This window comes from Scyliorhinus torazame, chromosome 16 (genome assembly GCF_047496885.1).
Source record: "Scyliorhinus torazame isolate Kashiwa2021f chromosome 16, sScyTor2.1, whole genome shotgun sequence".
NCBI classification, from domain to species: domain Eukaryota; kingdom Metazoa; phylum Chordata; class Chondrichthyes; order Carcharhiniformes; family Scyliorhinidae; genus Scyliorhinus; species Scyliorhinus torazame.
The window spans coordinates 57,561,241-57,582,565 of NC_092722.1; the positions used below are offsets into that span (position 1 = coordinate 57,561,241).

Consider the following 21,325-nt stretch of genomic DNA (forward strand, 5'->3'; position numbering starts at 1 on the left):
GAACGGTTGCCACCCTTGAGCAGACCCTCTCAAGGCAAACTTAATCCTCTCCAGCTTTATGAACCCAGCCATGTCGTTTATTCAGGCCTCCACGCTGGGGGGCTTTGCCTCCTTCCACATTAGCAAGATCCTTCGCCGGGCTACTAGGGACGCAAAGGCCAGAATGCCAGCCTTTTTCGCCTCCTGCACTCCCGGCTCGTTCAATTATCCAAATATTGCTAGCCCCCAGCTTGGCTTGACCTGGACTTTCACCACCTGAGATATTGCTCCTGCCACTGCTCTCCAGAACCCCTCCAGTGCCGGGCATGACCAAAACATATGGACATGGTTCGCCGAACTCCCTGAACACCTTCCATATCTGTCCTCTACCCCAAAGAACCTACTCAACCTCGCCCCCGTCAAGTGCGCTCTGTGAACCACCTTAAATTGTATCAAGCTGAGCTGGCACATGAGGAGGAGGAATTAACCCTACTCAGGGCATCAGCCCACAAACCTTCCTCGATCTCCTCCCCCAGCTCCTCCCCCCATTTACCCTTCAACTGTTCTGCTTGCGCTTCCCCCTCTTCTTTCATCTCTTGGTGTATTGCCGAAACCTTGCAAATGTCCCGTCAACGAACAGGTCCCCCATTCTTCTAATCCCTGCCCGATGCCAGCCCTGGAGCCCCCCGTCCATCTTCCCCGGGACAAACCGGTGGTTACCCCTGATCGGGGACCACACTGAGGCTCCCACTGCACCCCTGTGCCGTCTCCACTGGCCCCAGATCCTTAACGTTGCCTCCACCACCGGGCTCGTGGTATACTTTGACGGCGAAAACGGCAGCGGTGCCATCACCGACGCCCCAAGCTCGTTCCTTTACAGGACGCCATCTCCATCCTCTTCCATGCCGCCCCCTCTCCCTCCATAACCCACTTGCAGATCATCGCCACATTTGCTGCCCAGTAGTAGCTCCCTAGGTTTGGCAGCGCCAACCCTCCTCGGTCCCTACTGCGTTCCAGGAACCCTCTCATTACCCTCGGGGTCTTATTCGCCCACACAAACCCCATAATACTCCTACCTACTCTCTTGAAAAAGCCCTTGGTGATCACGATGGGAAGGCACTGAAACACAAACAGAAACCTCGGAAGGACCACCATTTTGACCGACTGCACTCTACCCGCCAGCGAGAGCGGTAACATGTCCCATCTGTTGAAGTCCTCCTCCATTTGGTCCACCAACCTCGTCAGATTCAGTTTATGTAAGGGCCCCCAACTCCTGGCTATCTGGATCCCCAGATACCGAAAACTCCCCACCGCCCTCCTCAGCGGTAGGTCCCCTATCCCTCTTTCTTGGTCCCCTGCCTGTAATACAAAAAGCTCACTCTTGCCTACATTGAGCTTATAGCCCGAGAACTCCCCAAACTCCCTCAGAGTCTGCATGACCTCCACCATCCCCTCCATTGGGTCCGCCACGTACAGCAACAGGTCATCCACGTATAGCAACACCCGATGCTCTTTTCCCCCTCGGACCACCCCCCTCCATTTGTTAGACTCCCTCAGTGATATGGCCACGGGTTTGATCGCCAATGCAAACAACAGGGGGGACAGGGGGCACCCCTGCCTCGTCCCTCGGTACAGCCGAAAGTACTCCGACCTCCGCCGGTTCGTCACTGCACTCGCCACCAAGGCTCTATAAAGGAGCTTAACCCAGCTGATCAATCCTCCCCCGAACCCAAACCTACGCAACACCTCCCAGAGGTACTCCCACTCTACTCGGTCAAAGGCCTTTTCCGCGTCCATAGCTGCCACTATCTCCGCCTCTCCCTCCTCCGATGGCATCATTATCACGTTTAAGAGCCGCCGCACATTAGTGTTTAATTGCCTGCCCTTTACGAATCCAGTCTGGTCCTCATGAATCACCCCCGGGACACAATCCTCAATCCTCGTGGCCAGCACTTTTGCCAATAACTTAGCGTCCACATTGAGGAGCGAGATCGGCCTGTACGATCCACATTGTAGTGGGTCCTTGTCTCGCTTTGGAATCAAGGAAATTGTCGCCTCCGACATTGTCGGGGGCAGGGTCCCCTCCTCTCTTGCCTCGTTAAAGGTCTTCACTAGTAGCGGGGCCAACAGGTCTACGTACTTTCTGTAGAACTCCACCGGGAACCCGTCCGGCCCCGGGGCCTTCCCCGCCTGCATACTCCCCAAACCCTTGCTCAGCTCCTCCAACCCGATTGGTGCCCCCAAACCAGCCACCTCTTGCTCCTCCACCCTTCGGGGATCTCAGTTGGTCTAGGAATTGTCTCATCCCCTCTTCCCCCTCTGGGGGCTGGGATCTGTACAAATCTTCATAGAAGGCCTTGAATACCTTGTTTATTTTCGTTACACTCCGAACCGTGGCTCCCCTTCCATCTTTGATTCCCCCTATTTCCCTCGCTGCCGTCCTCTTACGGAGCTGGTGTGCCAGCATCCGACTAGCCTTTTCCCCGTACTCGTAGGTCGCCACCTGCGCCTTCCTCCAATGTGCCTCCGCCTTCCCCGTGGTCAACAGGTCAAACTGCGTTTGGAGCCGTCGTCTTTCACCAAGTAATCTTTCCTCCGGGGCCTCTGCGTATCTCCTGTCCACTCTCAAAATCTCCCCCACTAACCTCTCCCTTTCCATGCCCTCGGTCTTCTCCCTATGAGCCCTGATGGAGATTAGCTCTCCCCTGATCACCGCCTTCAACGCCTCCCATACCACCCCCACTCGCACCTCCCCGTTGTCGTTGGCCTCCAAGTACCTTGCGATACACCCCCTCACCTTCCCACACACCACCTCATCTGCCAGCAGTCCCACATCCAGCCGTCACAGCGGACGTTGGTCCCTCTCCTCTCCCAGCCCCATTTCCACCCAGTGCTGGGCGTGGTCCGAATCGGCTATGGCCGAATACTCCGTCCCCTCCACCCTCAGGATGAGCGCCCTGCCCAGAACAAAGAAATCTATCTGGGAGTAGGCTTTGTGCACGTGGGAGAAGAAAGAAAATTCCCTGGCCTGCGGTCTTGCAAACCTCCATGTCCACTCCCCCCATCTGATCCATAAACCCCGAGCACCTTGGCTGCCGCCGGCCTCTTTCCCGTCCTTGATTTGGAGCAGTCCAGTGCTGGGTCCAAAACTATATTGAAGTCCCCACCCATTATCAGGCCTCCTAACTCCAGGTCCGGAATGCGCCCCAACATACGCTTCATAAATCCAGCATCATCCCAGTTCGGGGCGTATACATTTACCAACACCACCCACATCCCTTGCAACCTACCACTCACCATCACATATCTCCCTCCATTATCCACTACAATAGCCTTGGCCTCAAATGACACATGCTTTCCCACCAAAATTGCCACCCCTCTATTTTTTGCGTCCAGTCCCGAGTGAAATACCTGTCCTACCCATCCCCTTCTTAACCTGACCTGGTCCGCCACCTTCAGGTGTGTCTCTTGGAGCATGGCCACGTCTACCTTCAGTCTCTTCAAGTGCGCGAACACTCGAGCCCTCTTCACCGGCCCATTTATGCCCCTCACGTTCCACGTTATCAGCCGGATTGGAGGGGCTCTCTTCTTCTCTCTCTTTCCTCCCCCCCCCCCCCCCCCCCCCCCCCCGAGCCATCTCCTTTTCTGGGCCAGTCCCGTGTCCGCGTCTCCCCCGCCCCAGCTGGGGGACCTCCGTTCCGACCACCTCTTCTGTGTCCCGTTCCCTTTCGGCCAGTGCAGCAGCAACCCTCCCCCCCCCCCCCCCCCGCTAGACCCCTGTCTAGCTTTTTTGCTACCCCCATATCACTCCCGTAAGTCAGCTGACACCTGATGACCCCGGCTTCCCATGCCGTCCCTTTGACCCCCCCCCCCATGTGGGAGTCTCCCAATCAATCCTTCGTTCCCCTTCCCGCCTTTTTTCCCACGCACTGGGGGGAAGAAAACGCGCTTTCCAAAGCCTGCCCCGCCCCCTCTGGCGCAGCTCCTGTCGCGCGGCCTAGTCTCTCTCCCCCAGCCCATATAACATTTCCTACGTGTGATTGACCCCCTATATACAACAACCATCATACTTCAACCCTCAAACACCCCCCACCCTCACAAACCCTCAGTTAGAGTCCAACTTTTCAGTTTGTATAAAGGTCCACGCCTCTTCAGGCGTTTCGAAGTAGTAGTGTTGGTCCTTGTATGTAACCCACAGTCGCGCTGGCTGCAGCATTCCAAATTTCACTCCTTTCCAATGCAGCACCGCTTTGGCCCGGTTGAAACCCGCTCTCCGCTTGGCAACCTCCGTGCTCCAGTCCGGGTATATTCGGATCTCTGCATTGTCCCACTTGCTGCTCCGCTCCTTCTTGGCCCATTTCAGGACCCTCTCTCTGTCCGTAAACTGGTGAAATCTCACCACCATCGCCCTTGGCGGCTCAGTTGCCTTGGGCTTCCTCGCCAGCACCCAGTGCGCCCCGTCCAGCTCCAGCGCCCTCGAAGGGGCCTCCGCGCCAATCATCGCCCCGATCATCGTGCCCGCTTATGCCGCGGCATCGGTCCCCTCCATTCCTTCTGGGAGACCCAGGATCCTCAGATTATTTCTCCTCGACCTGTTCTCCAGGTCTTCGAGTCTTCCCGTCCACTTCTTGTGTAGCGCCTCGTACCGCTCCACTCTCACCGCCAGGCCCAAGAGCCCGTCCTCATTCTCACTCACTCTTTTCTGGACCTCCTGGATCTTCACCTCGTAGGCCTTCTGGGTTATCCCTAGTCCTTCAATTACCGCCAGCATAGGCGCCAGCATCTCCTTACGCAGCTCCTCGAAGCAGCGCTTGATGAATTCCTGCACCTCCTCTTTTGTCCCCGGCCGCCGCCCTTTTGCTTTTTTTTCCTCGCTTCTCCCGCTGCTCCAATGCCACTTTTCTGGCCGTTGCACTTCGGGTCCGGTCCACAAAAGTTGGTAGGGGACCTCTCTCTTCTCTTCCCCACGGGTTGTCTGTAAGAAAAATTCCGTTGGGGCTCCTCTAGAGAGCCCGAAAGTCCGTAATCACGGGAGCTGCCGAATCGTGCGGCTTAGCTCCGCATAGCCGCAACCGGAAGTTACCCAAACATTTATAATAACATAGTCCATTTTAGTTCTTCTTCCTCTACCTGGAATCCCTCTTGATTTACAGTCACTACGGACAAGGAGGTCTCTGCACGATCCATCCATTTCTCTATGCCTCAGCATTTCTCTTTAAAGTTAGATACTTCAGTTCAATCTGATCGCAGAGTCCCTTGTAATTCTCCAACACAGGAGCATTGGTTATCACAGCTTTCAGGCAGTCAAATGCCTGTTGAAACTCCGCTGTCCACTGAAATTTTCGACGTTTCTTCAGCAAGTCCGTCAGTGGAGCAACCACATTGCTAAAATTTGGCACAGATTTCCGGTAGAATCCACTCTTGCCAAGAAATCGCATTATTTCCCTTTGTGTCGAAGGTATCAGAATAACTCCCCAATAACTTTTGTTTTCACAGCCCGTGGGACCATTCGACCCTGTCAGATTGCATGGCCCAGGAAAGTGGCTTGGGCTTTACGAAATTCAAGTTTGGCTCGGTTTGCCGCAAACCTACCTCGTGAAGTCGATCGAATAACTCCATCAGATGTTTTAAATGTTCTTTCCATGTCTGGCTGGAAATTACCAGATTGTCGATGTATACCGCACAATTGGGTAATCCTGAAACAACTTCGTTAGTTAACTGTTGAAATGTGGCTGGGGCGTTTTTCATGCCAAATGGTATAACTTTGAATTGGTATATACCATCTGGAGTCACAAAAGCTGAAATCTCCTTCGCCCTTTCGGATAAAGACTGCCAACCTTTAAGTAAATCCAGTTTGGAAATAAAAGCTGATTGTCTACCTTCTCAATGCAATCCTCCAAATGTGGGATAGGATAAGAGTCCATTCTTGCAACTGCATTAACCTTTCTATAGTCCAGTTGGGTACCGTCCGGTTTTGGTACCATCACTATGGGTGAGCTCCATTGGCTGCAACCCACTTCAATTGTGCCATTTTTAAGCATACTTTCAATCTCTTTGTTAACCTGTGCCAATTTTAAAGGGTTCAGTCTATATGGATGTTCTTTAATTGGAACAGCATTTACCACAACTACATCATGTATAGCCATTTTAGTGCTTCCCAATTTATCTCCACAAACTTGCCCATGTGATATCAATGACTCTTTCCGGTCAGTCCGTTTTTTTCTTTGGAAGGTAACTCAACAATTTATCCCAATTTTTAAGAACATCCTCGTTTTCCAATTTAATTTGAGGTATGTTAAATTCAAAGTCATCTGGATTTGGTTCGTCACTTTGAGTTAGAATCAATAAAACCTCCTCCTTTTGCTCCCCTTCCCTTTCAAAGTAACTTTCAAGCATATTCACATGACACACTCGGTGAGTTTTCCTTCTATCTGGCGTTCTTACCATATGATTCACCTCACTTAATTTCATTTCAATCTGATAAGATCCACAAAACCTTGCTTTTAAAGGTTCACCTACCACTGGTAACAATACTAAAACTTTATCTACACTGGCAAAACTACAAACTTTGGATTTCTTGTCCGCTACCCGTTTCATCACATGTTGTGCAATTTTTAAATGCTATCTAGCCAATTCACCTGCTCTATTTAATCGTTCCCTAAAATTTGACACTTAATCCAATAATGTAAGTTGCAATTTCTTACTCACCAATTTTTCCTTAATCAATTTAAGGGGTCCTCTGACCTCATGACCAAAAAAGGACTGAATTTGGTTGACTCATTAGGTACATCCCTCATGCGAACAGTACGAATGGAATTCCTTCATCCCAATCCTCTGGATAATCTTGACAATAAGCCCTCAACATTGTCTTTAGTGTCTGAGGCCACTTTTCGAATGCTCCCTGCGATTCTGGAGGTACGCAGTTGATTTAAAATGTTATATTCCTAAGCTATCCATAACTTATTTGAATAACCTCGAGGTAAAACTTGATCCTTGATCCGATTGTATTTCTGTGGGTAGTCCACATCTAGTAAAGAATTTAAGTAACTCCTCCACAATCTTTTTAGCTGTAATATTATGTACTGGAAAGGCCTCTGGAAACCTAGTAAACACATCCATTATAGTAAAAAGATATTGATTCCCACTTTTCGTTTTAGGAAGCGGTCTTACGCAATCAATTAGGACCCTTGTAAAAGGTTCCTCAAATGCTGGAATGGGTATTAAGGGCGCTGGTTTTATCACTGCTTGAGGTTTCCCTATCACTTGATATATGTGACATGATCGACAAAATTTAACTACATCTTTAGGTAGTCCAGGCCAATAGAAATGTTTTTGTATTTTATTTTGAGTTTTCCTTACTCCCCAATGACCTCCCACTCGTACCTCATGTGCAACTCGCAACACCTCCTTTCTATACCCTACCGGCAATACCACTTGTTGAACTTCTGCCCACTTTTCATCCTCCTGCATATGTAACGGTCTCCATTTTCTCAACAAGACATCATTTTTACGGTAATAACACTCAGATTCCTCTTCCGTATATGCTTTCTGATACATCCATTTTATTTTGATATCTTTCTGTTGTAACTCCCCCAATTTTCCTGAACTAAAAATATCCGCCTCATCCACCAGCTGTTCTTGTTCTTTTTCAACCATCTGATCAAAAATTGTTTCTGATAATTGCACTTGAAATGAAAATCGCTTACTGTCACAAGTAGGCTTCAAATGAAGTTACTGTGAAAAGCCCCTAGTCGCCACATTCCAGCGCCTGTACGGGGAGGCTGGTACTTCAATGTCATCTTCACTCTTTGATTTCTCCTCTTGTCTTAACCTGTGACTTTGTGACCTTGTTACTACACAATCCGGAAAAATCCCAGGATATTCGTCCTTCAACACTTCAGTTGCTTGATTTTCCACTGGCTTATCAACCACAGTAGGCATCACTCCCACCTGCGATCCAGCTATATCATTACCCAAGATAAACTGTATTCCTGGACAAGATAGTTTCTCTATTACTCCTACTACCACATGACAATCTGATCTGAAATTTTTTCTGAAGTCCAAATACTTCATGTTAATACCAGCTCCCTAAATTATTTTTAAAAATAGCACCATAATTGGGATGCATACTTCTTTTTTGAAAAAAGGTGCTGTGGATTGGGAAACCTAATTTAATATTGATTGTCCATTTTATTCATTCGGATTAATATTTCTCAAAGTACCCTACTTTTACAAAAAAACCTATAAAAAACAAAGCATTGTAACCTTTTGAAAGACTATTAACCAGGCATTTCTCAACATTTGCTGAATTCTGGTCAGACAAAGGAGGATGGTACTGCAAGGAATGGCGTCCATTAGAAATACAAATATATTTATAATTTTTGAGTGGAGGAAGTCAGAATAATTTCTTTGAAGGTCAAACAGAACCAGCATCATCATATAATAACCTTCTTAACCAAAATAATGCCCTGCAGGAATTCCTTCCCCTTTAAGCAAGCTGAAGCTGAAATCTACACTAGTAGATCACAACAAAACTTTACAGTGCTGAAGATGAGATAACTCATCCAGGCACACAGACAGGATTGTTGCAGTAGTGTTGCTTTTTTAAAACTACATCAAACATTGAACCAGTCACATATATGACAGGAGCATGTCACTCTTCCGAGCTGTGGGCCTTAACTTACTGAAAATCCTGAAACCAGAGGTCAATCTTTTGATGGAAGTATCAATTCCAAAATGAACAAGAGGAGAAAGAAAAGTAAACAGCAATGGAAACTACTTTGAGGATGGAGAAAATGGTGATTATAGTGCCCAACAAGCTGGTTCTTGTTTTGGAGTCAAAAGCCAACATTTATGCTGTTATCATTTAACTTTAAATATTTTGCAAGTTTCACCAAATGTAATAAATTTCTCAAAAGCTTTTGGATTCTTAACGGCAAAGGTACTGGAAACTAACTTGAAATGATGCTGGGATTGTTCTCCTTAAAACAAAAACAGTTAAAGATGTTCAAGGTCATGAACAGTTTTTATAGGTTAAATAATGTTTCTACTGGCAGAACAGACAGCAACCAGATTTAAGTTCCCAGCAACAGTTTTAAGATAACTGGCAAAAGAGCGACATGAAAAGTTGTTCTAACTCAGCGACTTATGATCTTGCATGCACTGCCTGAAAGTGTGGTGGAAGCAGATTCAATAGCAAAGGGAGTTTGAGGAATATTCAAAGGGAAAGACATTGCAGGACGAGGGGGAAAGGGTAGGAAAGTGGGACTAAATAAATGGCACAGACATGAATGGCGAAATGGTCTTCACATTCTATATAGATTAGGATACCTTATAGCTTCTGTTAAAATAAAAATTCAAGAATGAAGAACCAGAATGGGACAGCAAAGACACGGATGAGCATTCCAAATCTATTTTCTTTGTATCACTATTACAATTGTTACTCCTTGCAATATTTATGAAGGTCTCCTTAAAATGCCACAAACGTGAGCATAGTATTAAAAAAAATTCTAACTAGGTGATTTAAACTCCTTAAAGTTGCCAGTAGCCTAATGTGCTACCTTCTGGAATAACAACCTGCAGAACAAAGTGTGGTCTTGGGTGCTCTGATGCACAGATGAACCAACACAGTTGTATTTGGTACAACTCTATTTTATTTCAACTGCTATATACAATTCGGTCTGGATACTCTGCACTTGGTGTCTCCCTGAGTGTGTAGTGTAACAGGTCCTGTCCTTGTCCTGGTCTGCAGCTCTACTGGCCACCAGGTGTTGTGTTTGTCCTTTTATACTGTCCCTGTCCTTGTCTGTGATTGGTTGTGGTGTCGTGTGTTCTGATTTGTCTGTTGGTGTGTCTATCATGATGTGTGTGTTTGAATATCATGACACAAAGTACATAACTAGATCCTTGTTGACAAACTCAAGGGTAGCAGGGTAAAATAGTGAGATTCCAAACTGGTACAACAATATTTTGATGTGAACACAACCGGAAAACTTTTCTTGGAAGAAATGATACTCTGTTAATGGGTGTCAAATTGCTCTCAACGCTGAAGACCAGCCGCCAATCTGACACACCAACATCAACAAGCTTTGAAGCAATCTTTCCCTTTGACTCGAGCTCCAGTTCAACTCAAACACACTTTACTCAGTCTCAACTTTACTCAGCTGCCCAACTACCTGCGGTTTCTTTAACGAAGAATCAGTATATTTGTTTGTTTTGCATTCTACATTGAACACTCTGCATGCACAATAACTCCAGAAGGATCTAATTATTCACACTCTGCGACAGTCCATTGTACATATCAAATCACAGAAGACTGTTAGGTGGTGAGATAATTATGACATCTAACGTTTTAATTGTCCACGTGAATTAACTCACTTTATTGGAGGACACAGAACAGATCAAGATTCCACAAGTATTCAGTGACAATTCTTTACGATCTTTTTGGATAGTTGGAGCCTGCTACTGTGCATTGCAGCTGCTACTTAAAACTATTCTTGACCCTGAAAAATTACTATTCCATCAAATGTGAAGATGTTTGTTATTCAAACCAGACCTGGATGTACAGCACCAAGTTATTACAGGAAATATATTGAGCCACTGCTGTTGCACACTCAGAAAATCAATACACAATAAAAAGCAAATTAAATCTAGCATAATTTAATAACTTTTGCTAAAATAAAGCAGAACTTTGAAGAAATGTGATCACTGTGCAAAACAAAATATGAAAACTTGTGCACCCAATCAACAAAACTACTGCATACAAGATGTAGAAACAACATGTTAATATAACATGAATGCTGGGAGCTGCAACTGCTTACAAACTTCATTTGGTCATAGAACACACTGTTAAATAAAATTAAATACACATCACCACAGTTTTGAAATTATACATAAACAATGATTTTTGACTTGAAGATATTTGAAGGCCCCGTCCCCAAAACTACAGAAAACTAAATACAGCATAAGAGTCAGCAAGTTTCAAGGATAGCAAGACATTATGCCACTCAAGAGAAAATTTAAATTCGTCAATAGCCTGACAATATAGATAACTAAATTAAAAACTAAAAATGTTGTGAATATTCTGCAGGTCTGGCAACACCTGCAGAGAGAAGAGAATTTAGGTCAACATTTCAGGCTGATATGCCTTCAGGACTTCTGATGAAGGGTCAACCACTTGAAATGTTAACTCTTTCTCCATCAACAGACGTTGCTAAACCTAGAATATTTCCAGAACTTTGTTTGATTCAGATTTGCAACATCTGTAGTACTCTGCTACAGAATGGACAATTATTTTCCGCTATAATGAGGCCGAGTTCCCCCAGGACAGAAGAGTAGAAAGGAAGAAAGTCACAAGTCACTACCCTGATAACTATCCTATTCAGTGACCTCAATTGTATCTGCCAATGGGGGCAGCCATGGCTTCAGTCATGATGGTCTTCATGGTTGAAACGCTTATGGTCAAGTTACTAGTGCAAAGAAAAGCTACCACTCATGGAATCAAATACGTGGATAAAGAAAAGAGATTGGATGAGAAACTTTAAGTAAGCCAGCGCATACAGCCTATTCACTAAAAACTTCTGTAGAAGCTTGAGTTTTGTTTCAAGAATTCCCCAAAAATAACAAAACTGAATTGTATTGTAAATGTGTCCTGCTAGACATTGCTGAAAATTAAAACGCCCATCATTCTACGCATAAATGCAACCATTCATTTCAGATGCTACAACAAAAATCCTTGCACAGCATTTAACAACTTGTGTTTATCTAGATTTCACAATATTAAAACAGAAAATTGGAATTCATTCCAACATTGCTATTTCATTTTAACTCTTCCCTATCATAAACACGAACACACACACGGAAACAATACACCATAAACACGTTTACAAGCGAATGCTTAGGATCTGACTGCCTGAGGATGTGGAACAGGCAGGTCAAATTGGGACATGCAAAGGAATTGGATCATCGTCTGAAAAGGAAGAATGTGTTTGGCTATGAAGAAAAGGCAAGGAGTGGCACTAGGTGAATTACTCCTGCAGAGAATGGCACAGATGGGCCAAATGGCCTCCTTTGTGTTGTAACCATTCTATGATGCTATTCTATGTTACTTTACATCACCTCCTCTATTGCTTGATACAATTTGCAAAGTTCCGAACATTACTAAGATGATCAACTCTAAAGTGCAAAGCATTTCTTAGAATGTCTCACAAACAATTTTGTGTTATCGCAATATAAAACCAAATGATTTCTGTCAGAGAGCTTCCTTACATCTCTATCTCAACAGAAAATAAAACTTAGGGTTATCAGAGCTTTCTTTTTGATTAATAAAGGCACAAGAGGAGACATTAAATTATGCACGTCATATAATTACCTCCTCTTCTGCCAACGCTAACTGCAGGAGCAGCAGAATTTTACTGCATATTGAGGAGAATGCAACTAGCAAAATTCAAAAAATGATCAGCACAATAGAGTTGTTTTTTTAAAGCAGATATTTATTTTGAGGCACAATCTTGCACGTAACCTGTCCCTGGAGCATTTGGCCAGCATTCTGCTACTCCCAGTGGATATTCTGATCCAAGTGTATCTTCCAGTTTTGACAGTTATTGAATCCAGAATGCATAGAACACAAAAGGAATACTCCCTCTGAAATCAGTTAAAAGTAAATCACAACTCCCAACAATCCCACTGCAAAACAGCTGGAGCACAAACACTGGTTAATCTCCCAAATGTGACACACAGCCCCCTTTCCCACTAAAGAACCGTGTAATGAATTCACAATGCCTCTGCAGCAACTCTGCTTCAGGCATTTGCAAGCAAATCTCCATTTCGATATCACCACAATACACCAGGTAAACAAATCAGTATGCAAACTCCGAATTATGATTTTAAAATACATGTCACAGACTACAATTTTTATTCCAAAATCTTTTTGCTTTCTTAGCCAGTCTCAATTTCTCCTTCAGTTTTTTGGCCAAATGATTAATAGCCCTAGTTAAGGACTGTCCCACAAACTCCCAGCTCCAAAACTGGCCTGGCCAAGTATTGGTTTAACGTAATCTGGTAATGCATGGTCAAAAATAATGACACTTCCTCCATCCACTGTTTTCTTCCCAAACATCATGCAAAAGACAAGTAACTCAGAGCCAATGCAATAAGTGTACAACAAAGCGATGTATATGTGTTTACCGTTGCCTAGATATGTATCTGCCAAATCCCAAACTTTATTACTATAATGTAAATTTAACCCATTTTAAAACATGTCAGAATAGAAGTGCTTTGTTATGTTTTAGTTAGATCTCTCATCCATTAAAATCATTCACATATCACAGTTTACTGCTAGTCTTCTAAGTCAAGACAAGGATAAACAGGTTTACTGTTATTTATTTGCATTTGATTTTCAAAACACTTGTTTGGTGTTAATTTGTTACTAGTCCTCAAAAACCTGTAATTAACCATCAGACCCTGATCCAAGCACAATTTATCAACAATGTTTGAAGATATTGAATAGAAAGAATACGGAGTTATAATGACAAATCATTCATTTAAAAAACAGGAAAGTTCCTATTTTAACTTTCCAGTTTCCACTGATTCTGAACTCTGCCGCAATAAAGAATTCTAGTCCAGCCAGAATGATACAACAAATATTTTATAGGAAAAATAATCGATTCCAAAAAAAACCACAGTTCCTGTTTTGGGACAAATGGAAGAAAGACACGGTATTGTGAAAGCAAAAATACAAAACCATGAAATACAGCCACTCCTCATCTATTCTGGTACCCAAAACAAGGCTGACATTGTTATAACCCAGAAGTTTACTTTTCTCCAACCTGATCATGGAGGAGGCAAGATTAGTAAAATTAACAGTTGCAGATGATGCAAAGTAAAGAGTTATTATTGGAAGAAACATTACAGAACCTTTGGCAATACAGCAGAATCTACAATAATGGTTAGAACCAAAGTTGCCTTACAGTCAAGTTAGAGGCACATGAAAAATATCCCCCAAATATCAGGAGAGGGACATATCGGTCCTTTTGATTGCTGGTTAGGATTTACTCGTAGGACAAATGCATATTTAAAAAATTAATTAATTTAGAGTACCCAATTAATATTTTCCAATTAAGGGGCAATTTAGCATGGCCAATCCACCTAACTTGCACATCTTTGGGTTGTGGGGGTGAAACACACGCAGACAGGGGGGAGAATGTGCACACTCCACACAGACAGTGACCCAGAGCTAGGATCGAACCTGGGACCTCGGCGCCGTGAGGCAGCAGAGCTAACTACTGCACCACCGTGATGCCCTCACAAATGCATTTCTGATGGTGTACTACAGCCAAAATTCCAGACGAGCACCATTTAGACAAGGCAATGTCTTAATTCTACAACTCAAAATACTGCTGTCACTTTTGTCTGTGTGGAGTTTGCACATTCTCCCGTGTTTGTCTGGGTTTCGCCCCCCACAACCAAAAGATGTGCAGGCTCGGTGGATTGGCGACGCTAAATTGCACCTTAATTGGAAAAAATGAATTAGGTACTCTAAATTTATTTTCTTTTAAAAAGAAAATTCCATCCATGAACATGTGCAACAGGGCACACAAAGACAGAACTGAACTTTTATGATTATTTTAAAATAGAGTTATTGAAGACTGGGAATTCATTTTCTTTTACTGAACTCTTTCAGGCCTCGGGGGGTGATCAGCCATTCATGAATACAGTTCTGAAGAAATATAGAAGTTTACATCACAGAAGGATATTCAATTATCTTTTTGCCTTTAACTGCAATGTTTTCTTCCCATAGTCCTATACCTTTTCAGAAAAGGGTGCTTCAACTACCTACATTTTCAATGAATTATATATTCGGGCCCTGGTCTCTGTCTCAGCTTTCAGAACATTACCACTATATTTATGTTCTCGTTTCTTGTTCTTCCTGCTAAAGTTTAAGACTTAGGAGCAGAATGAGGCCACACGGCCCATCAAGTCTGCTCAGCCATACAATCATGGCTTATATTTTTCTCATCCCCATTTTCCTGCCTTCTCCCCCTAACCCCTCTTCCCCTTATTAATCAAGAACCTATCTATCTCGGTCTGAAAGACACTCAGTGATTTGGCCTCCATAGCCTTCTGTGGCAAAAAATTCCACGGATTCACCATCCTCTGGCTGAAGAAATTCCTCCTCACCCGTTTTAAAGGATCAACCCTTTAGTCTGAGATTGTGCCCTCTGGTTCTAGTTTTTCCTCCAAGCGGAAACATCCTCTCCACGTCCACTCTATCCAGGCCTTGCAGTATCCTTAAGTTTCAATAAGATCCCCCCTCATCCTTCCCCAAACTCCAATGAATGAATAAAGAAAACTAATCCAGTCTAACTGAGATATGAAGCCAGTCCAACATTAATAACAAAGTCAAGGAAGTTTAGTTTATAAGACCGTACCAATCTAAAATCCAGGTTAGGCTGAAGGTGCTATGTGAAACAAATGTTCACATTGAAGTTTACTCACCATTTCTTAAAATACCGTGCCAACTTTCACCCTGAAGGCAGTCACCTTGCCTGGAAATGGTTCCGTTGCTCGCTACCTCCCTTTGATATCTCACCGAAGTAATTTTTAAAGATGTGTTTATGCAATGCGGGCATTGGTGGTTGGGTCAACATTTACTGCCCTTCACCAATTGCCCTTGAGAAGGTGACAGTGAGCGAATTACTTGAATTGTGGCAGTCCATGTGGTATGCATACATGCACAGTGCTGTTAGATTGGGAGCTCTAGGATTCTAACACAGTGCCAATAAAGGAACCGTGATATATTTCCAAGTGAGGATAGTGTGTGACTTGAAGGGAAAATTGCAGGTGATGGTGCTGCCATGTACCCACAGCCCCTTTTTATGTAGACCTGAACAATGAGTATCAGCAGGCAATTGATTACTACAAGATGCCAGAACTTTGTCTGATCCTGACTCAACTAACATTTACCCACATGCACTTCCAAGAGGAAATATGGCATAGTGATCAGAGCAGACGTCATTGCAGATTTCCTCCTCCCTTAACCAGGGACACAGAGGCCTATTTTGGGTAGTATACCTTGGGTATAATCAGTTAAATAAGGACAGACCATGGTTTGAGCCTGGAGCCTTTGTAGTCTACATGGCTCCACCACTCACTATGTTAAACCAGCTATGCTATTGGCGTGAGAGGCTTCAAAGCTTCATGAAAACAATTCCTCTCCACTGCCTTGGATTATGAAATCAGATTTCAGTATCGGTCAAGTTGTACCTATATGTCTATTTTTGCTTACAGCAGTAACAGGAAATTATGATCTAGATAATAATACAAAGATTATTATAACTGGATAACCAGATTAGTCAATTATTTCACCAAATTGTACTATTGGCTGAATGTTAGCTATCGAAAACAAAAATTACCAGATCTTTTGTCACTACACTTGTATAAAATGCAAGCATTAAAGCCTTAAAACCAATTTCAGTAATATTGCAATTAGTAATACTCCAATAAGAGATCATGAACTCATTCCTAGTTCTTGCAGGTTACTTTCATATGTTACAAACAGCTTATTTAAAAAAAAAACAAGATCTGATATTATACAGACAGTCTTATTCAATGCAAACCTACCATACACAATTTCTGGGCTTTTTCTGGAGTTTAATTGTTGTGATTCATTTTCCTCTACTTCTTTTTCCTCCACTTCAGCAGACTCTTTGCTTTCCAGGTCTTGATCTTTGTCATCACTAACAGGGGTTTCCTCACTGTTTTCTTCCTCTGTGGCAACTTCCAGACTGATACATGGAGCAACAGGGGAAGGTGGCATTTCCAACTTTGCTTCTGTCCGAAGAATGTCTGCATTCTCCACGCTAGTAGAGGGTGGAGGAAGGTCTTGTGATACACTTTCTAAGGTGCTATGTGTTACTTCCTGTCCTGCAATACCATTGATGTCATTCGTAGTGTTAATAGTAGCAGGTACAATGATTTCATTAGCTGGAGCATCAATCATTTCTCCAGGTGGACTTGCACTGTCCCGCTCTTCTTGTTTGTCGTCTTCCACCTCCCCTTGCAAACACAAGTTAGGTGCAGAGTTCTGTTCCTCTTTAGGAATTGATGGTTCAGATGGTTCCTCTGCAGAATCTAAAGGTGGAAAAATAGAGATGCTAGAAGCAGGTTCTGTTGTCACCTCCTCTTCTGCCTCTTCTTCCTCCTCAACCTCCTCCTCCTCTTCTTCCTCTTCTTCCACTTGTAAAGGGACAGGATCAGGATCAGGAGGTTCTCCATCTACCACCTTCTTTTCTACAACGGTTTCCGGTCTGACATCTGGTGAAGCACTTTTCACTGGTGGCTCCTGCTTTGGTTTCTCTTCTGTGTGAACAGAAAGTCAGCACATTTTATTATCTATACTGATTGGGACATACAAATGAGTAGTTTACATAAATTACATCTTTGATTTTTATTGTAAACAAAATGTAAGCTCGTTACATTTTTAAAACAAAATCCTTGACAGCTATTACAACTAATTCAATGACACCCTCTTCAAGAATATAACAGAGAAATATAGTAATGGAGGGAGAAAAAGCCATCCAACCACTCTGGTCTCAGTTGCTCATCCGGATTGGATCATATTACGTACAGGAGGAGGCGATATTTTGATTTCTAAAATTAAATTTCCTTCATTAATAATTTTGCTCTAAGTGGGTCTGATTCTTATCTTAACTGTGCTGTCAACTAGGAAAAATACATAATTGTGGTTGTGACTAGATTAATTACATTCACTTTGAACTCCTAAGCCTACACACGATGTTCAAAATTACCAAACAATGTTGTAATTTATTCAATTTGTCCTTGGACCAGGAGCTTGAAAGTGACGGGCTCCAAATACAGGAATTGAACTGAATAGCCTTATTGCCTTTCAAAATAACTGCTTGTATGTATGCAAATCCTCAGCAGCAATGAAGATCATTACCGTTGAAGTGCTGCTGAGTTCGAAGGCTCATCTTTAAGGTACTCAATGAACTGAAGCATTGCTAAAGGATTCTGGCTAAAGCAGAATATTGTCCCACATGGCTTTATCTTGAAGTAATGAAGCACTGCAAGACTTTGAGTTAGATGTTAGATAGCAGCAGGAGCTACTCTTCCAATCTGAGGTTTAATTTTCACAAACTTGAGGAAATTATAAATTTTGTATTCAAAAGTAGTTAATATTTGCAGACGTCAACACTTATGAGAATTACACTATGTATTATACGATACATCTCAGTAGCACGTTCAGATTCACTGGAAGCTGCCAGATCGAATAAACTAAGACACTTCAGCAAATTGAGCATTGGACACTATTAAATGCAATATTGTTAACTTTCTACAACTTTGCACCTGAGAAATATCTAATCTGGTCATTCCAAGGATTGAATGTTAAAATTAGATGTCACTACAACATGATCAGATATCACATTAAAAACATTGGAGATACAGTAATGACCTTTTAAAAAATATGAACTATATATATGTATTTGTATAATCTATAAATCTGAATCTAAAGATTACTCAAAAGAGCCTGTTTTCAATATTGAGATCATAGAATTTACAGTGCAGAAGTAGGCCATTCGGCCCATCGAGTCTGCACCGGCTCTTGGAAAGAGCACACTACCCAAGGTCAACACCTCCACCCTATCCCCATAACCCAGTAACCGCACCCAACACTAAGGGCAATTTTGGACACTAAGGGCAATTTATCATGGCCAATCCACCTAACCTGCACATCTTTGGACTGTGGGAGGAAACCGGAGCACCCGGAGGAACCCACGCACAGACGGGGAGGACGTGCAGACTCCGCACAGACAGTGACCCAAGCCGGAATCGAACCTGGGACCCTGGAGCTGTGAAGCAATTGTGCTATCCACAATGCTACAATGATCAGCATCCAGCAATAAAACTATCTTCCTTTGTGCTGAATGTGACTTCAGCATGTAGATATGTATTCACCCAGTTTCAACATAATCTAATTAACAACTAGGACCAGAAAGATAGTCTTAAGGAACTGACTGTTCAGATCTTACATTAGTTGATCCACTCCCTATTGAGACTCAACAGTAATATCCCAGGCTTTTGCTTGGAAGCGTAACTCCAGACCACAATGTGATTTTTTGTTGTTGTAATTTTAGGAAAGATGGTGGGAGAATAATTAATATCACAAGTACCCTAACCTTTACAATGTGCAATTGTGAAAGGGTAACAGCATTCAGTGCCCTAACTACATTCAGTAACAAATTCAGCTCATTCAAACTGCTAACTTTCAATATGTTTATTTATAATATTGTATCTGGGTGAATATATATATTATATAAAGGTGTTGCGATTGGCTTAACTTCACAGAGCCACTGCAGCTGCAACTACAGCTGATCAAATGCCATCGACTATGGATCCTCAAACCTGCAAGTTTCACCACCCCCTCCCCTCCACCCCAACCAATCCAAAAACATGTCAGATCCCAGAAACATCATTGCCCCACCATTACTGATTGGCGAAAAGAGTAAATAGGGTGGTCAATAGGACTTTAAACTAAAGATTGGGGGGGGGGGGGGGGGGGAGGGAAAGTCAGGGAACCAAGAGGTGAAGTAATCAGTGGGAAGCGTAGCTGCTTAAGAATACAAAAAAACACGAAAAGACAAAGCTCAGGAGTGGTTACGATAGTCCCCATCCCACAAAATATGACACAGTGTATGGAAAGGCTCAGTAAACCAAGGTCCACCACACTAAGAAAACAAAAAGGGACGGTCAATAGAGAATTAAAGGTGCTATATTTAAATGTGCGCAGTGTACGGAACAAGGTAGATGAGCTTGTGGCCCAGATTGTGACTGGCAGGTATGATGTGGTAGGCATCACAGAGACATGGTTGCAGGGGGTTCAGGACTGGCATTCACAACCTATCGAAAAGACAGAGAGGTGGGCAGAGGGGGCGGGGTTGCCTTGTTAAATTAGGAATGAAATTAAATCAATAGCACTAAACGACATAGGGTCAGATGATGTGGAGTCTGTGTGGGTAGAGTTGAGGAACCACAAAGGCAAAAAAACCATAATGGGAGTTATGTACAGGCCTCCTAACAGTGGTCAGGACCGGGGGCACAAAATGCACCACGAAATAGAAAGTGCATGTCAGAAAGGCAAGATCACAGTGATCATGGGGACTTCAATATGCAGGTGGACTGGGTAAATAATGCTGCCAGCGAACCCAAGGAAAGGGAATTCATTGAATGTTCACAGGAGGGCTTTTTGGAACAGCTTGTGATGGAGCCCACGAGGGAACAGGCCATTCTGGACTTAGTGTTATGTAATGAGCCAGACTTGATTAAAGATCTTAAAGTAAGGGAGCACTTAGGAGGCAGTGATCATAATATGGTAGAATTCAATCTCCAATTTGAAAGAAAGGTAGAATCAGATGTAAAGGTGTTACAGTTAAATAAAGGTAACTACAGGGGCATGAGGGAGGAACTGACGAAAATCGACTGGGAGCAGAGCCTAGTGGGAAAGACAGTAGATCAGCAATGGCAGAGGTTTCTGGGAGTAATTGAGGACACAGTACAGAGGTTCATCCCAAAGAAAAGAAAGGTTATCAGAGGGGGGATTAGGCAGCCATGGCTGACAAAGGAAGTTAGGGAATGCATGAAAGCAAAAGAGAAAGCCTATAATGTGGCAAAGAGTAGTGGGAAGTCAGAAGATTGGGAAGGCTACAAAAACAAACAGAGGATAATAAAGAGAGAAATAAGGAAAGAGAGAATCAAATATGAAGGTAGGCTAGCCAGTAACATTAGGAATGATAGTAAAAGTTTCTTTAAATACATTAAAAACGGGAGGCAAAAGTTGACATTGGGCCGCTCCAAAATGACGCTGGTAATCTAGTGATGGGAGACAAGGAAATAGCTGAGGAACTAAATAAGTACTTTGCGTCAGTCTTCACAGTAGAAGACATGAGTAATATCCCAACAATTCCGGAGAGTCAGGGGGCAGAGTTGAATATGGTAGCCATCACAAAGGAGAAAGTGCTAGAGAAGCTAAGAGGTCTAAAAATTGATAAATCTCCGGGCCCAGATGGGCTACATCCTAGAGTTCTAAAGGAGATAGCTGAAGAAATAGTGGAGGCGTTAGTTATGATCTTTCAAAAGTCACTGGAGTCAGGGAAAGTCCCAGAGGATTGGAAAATCGCTGTTTTAACCCCCCTGTTCAAGAAGGGAACAAGGAAAAAGATGGAAAATTATAGGCCAATTAGCCTAACCTCGGTTGTTGGCAAGATTCTAGAATCCATTGTTAAGGATGAGATTTCTAAATTCTTGGAAGTGCAGGGTCGGATTAGATCAA

General features: G+C 43.4%; 1 protein-coding gene across 24 annotated transcripts in view; it reads right to left on the minus strand.

The window, feature by feature from the left end:
• Positions 1 to 21,325, minus strand: part of eif4g3b (eukaryotic translation initiation factor 4 gamma, 3b) — a 480,107-nt gene that overhangs the window by 181,294 nt on the left and 277,488 nt on the right. For all 24 annotated transcript variants that reach the window (XM_072478533.1, XM_072478532.1, XM_072478530.1 and 21 more), the window contains one exon: positions 16,600 to 17,337. In XM_072478533.1, coding sequence (XP_072334634.1) covers positions 16,600 to 17,337 — 738 coding nt within the window. The remainder of the gene's footprint in view (positions 1 to 16,599; positions 17,338 to 21,325) is intronic.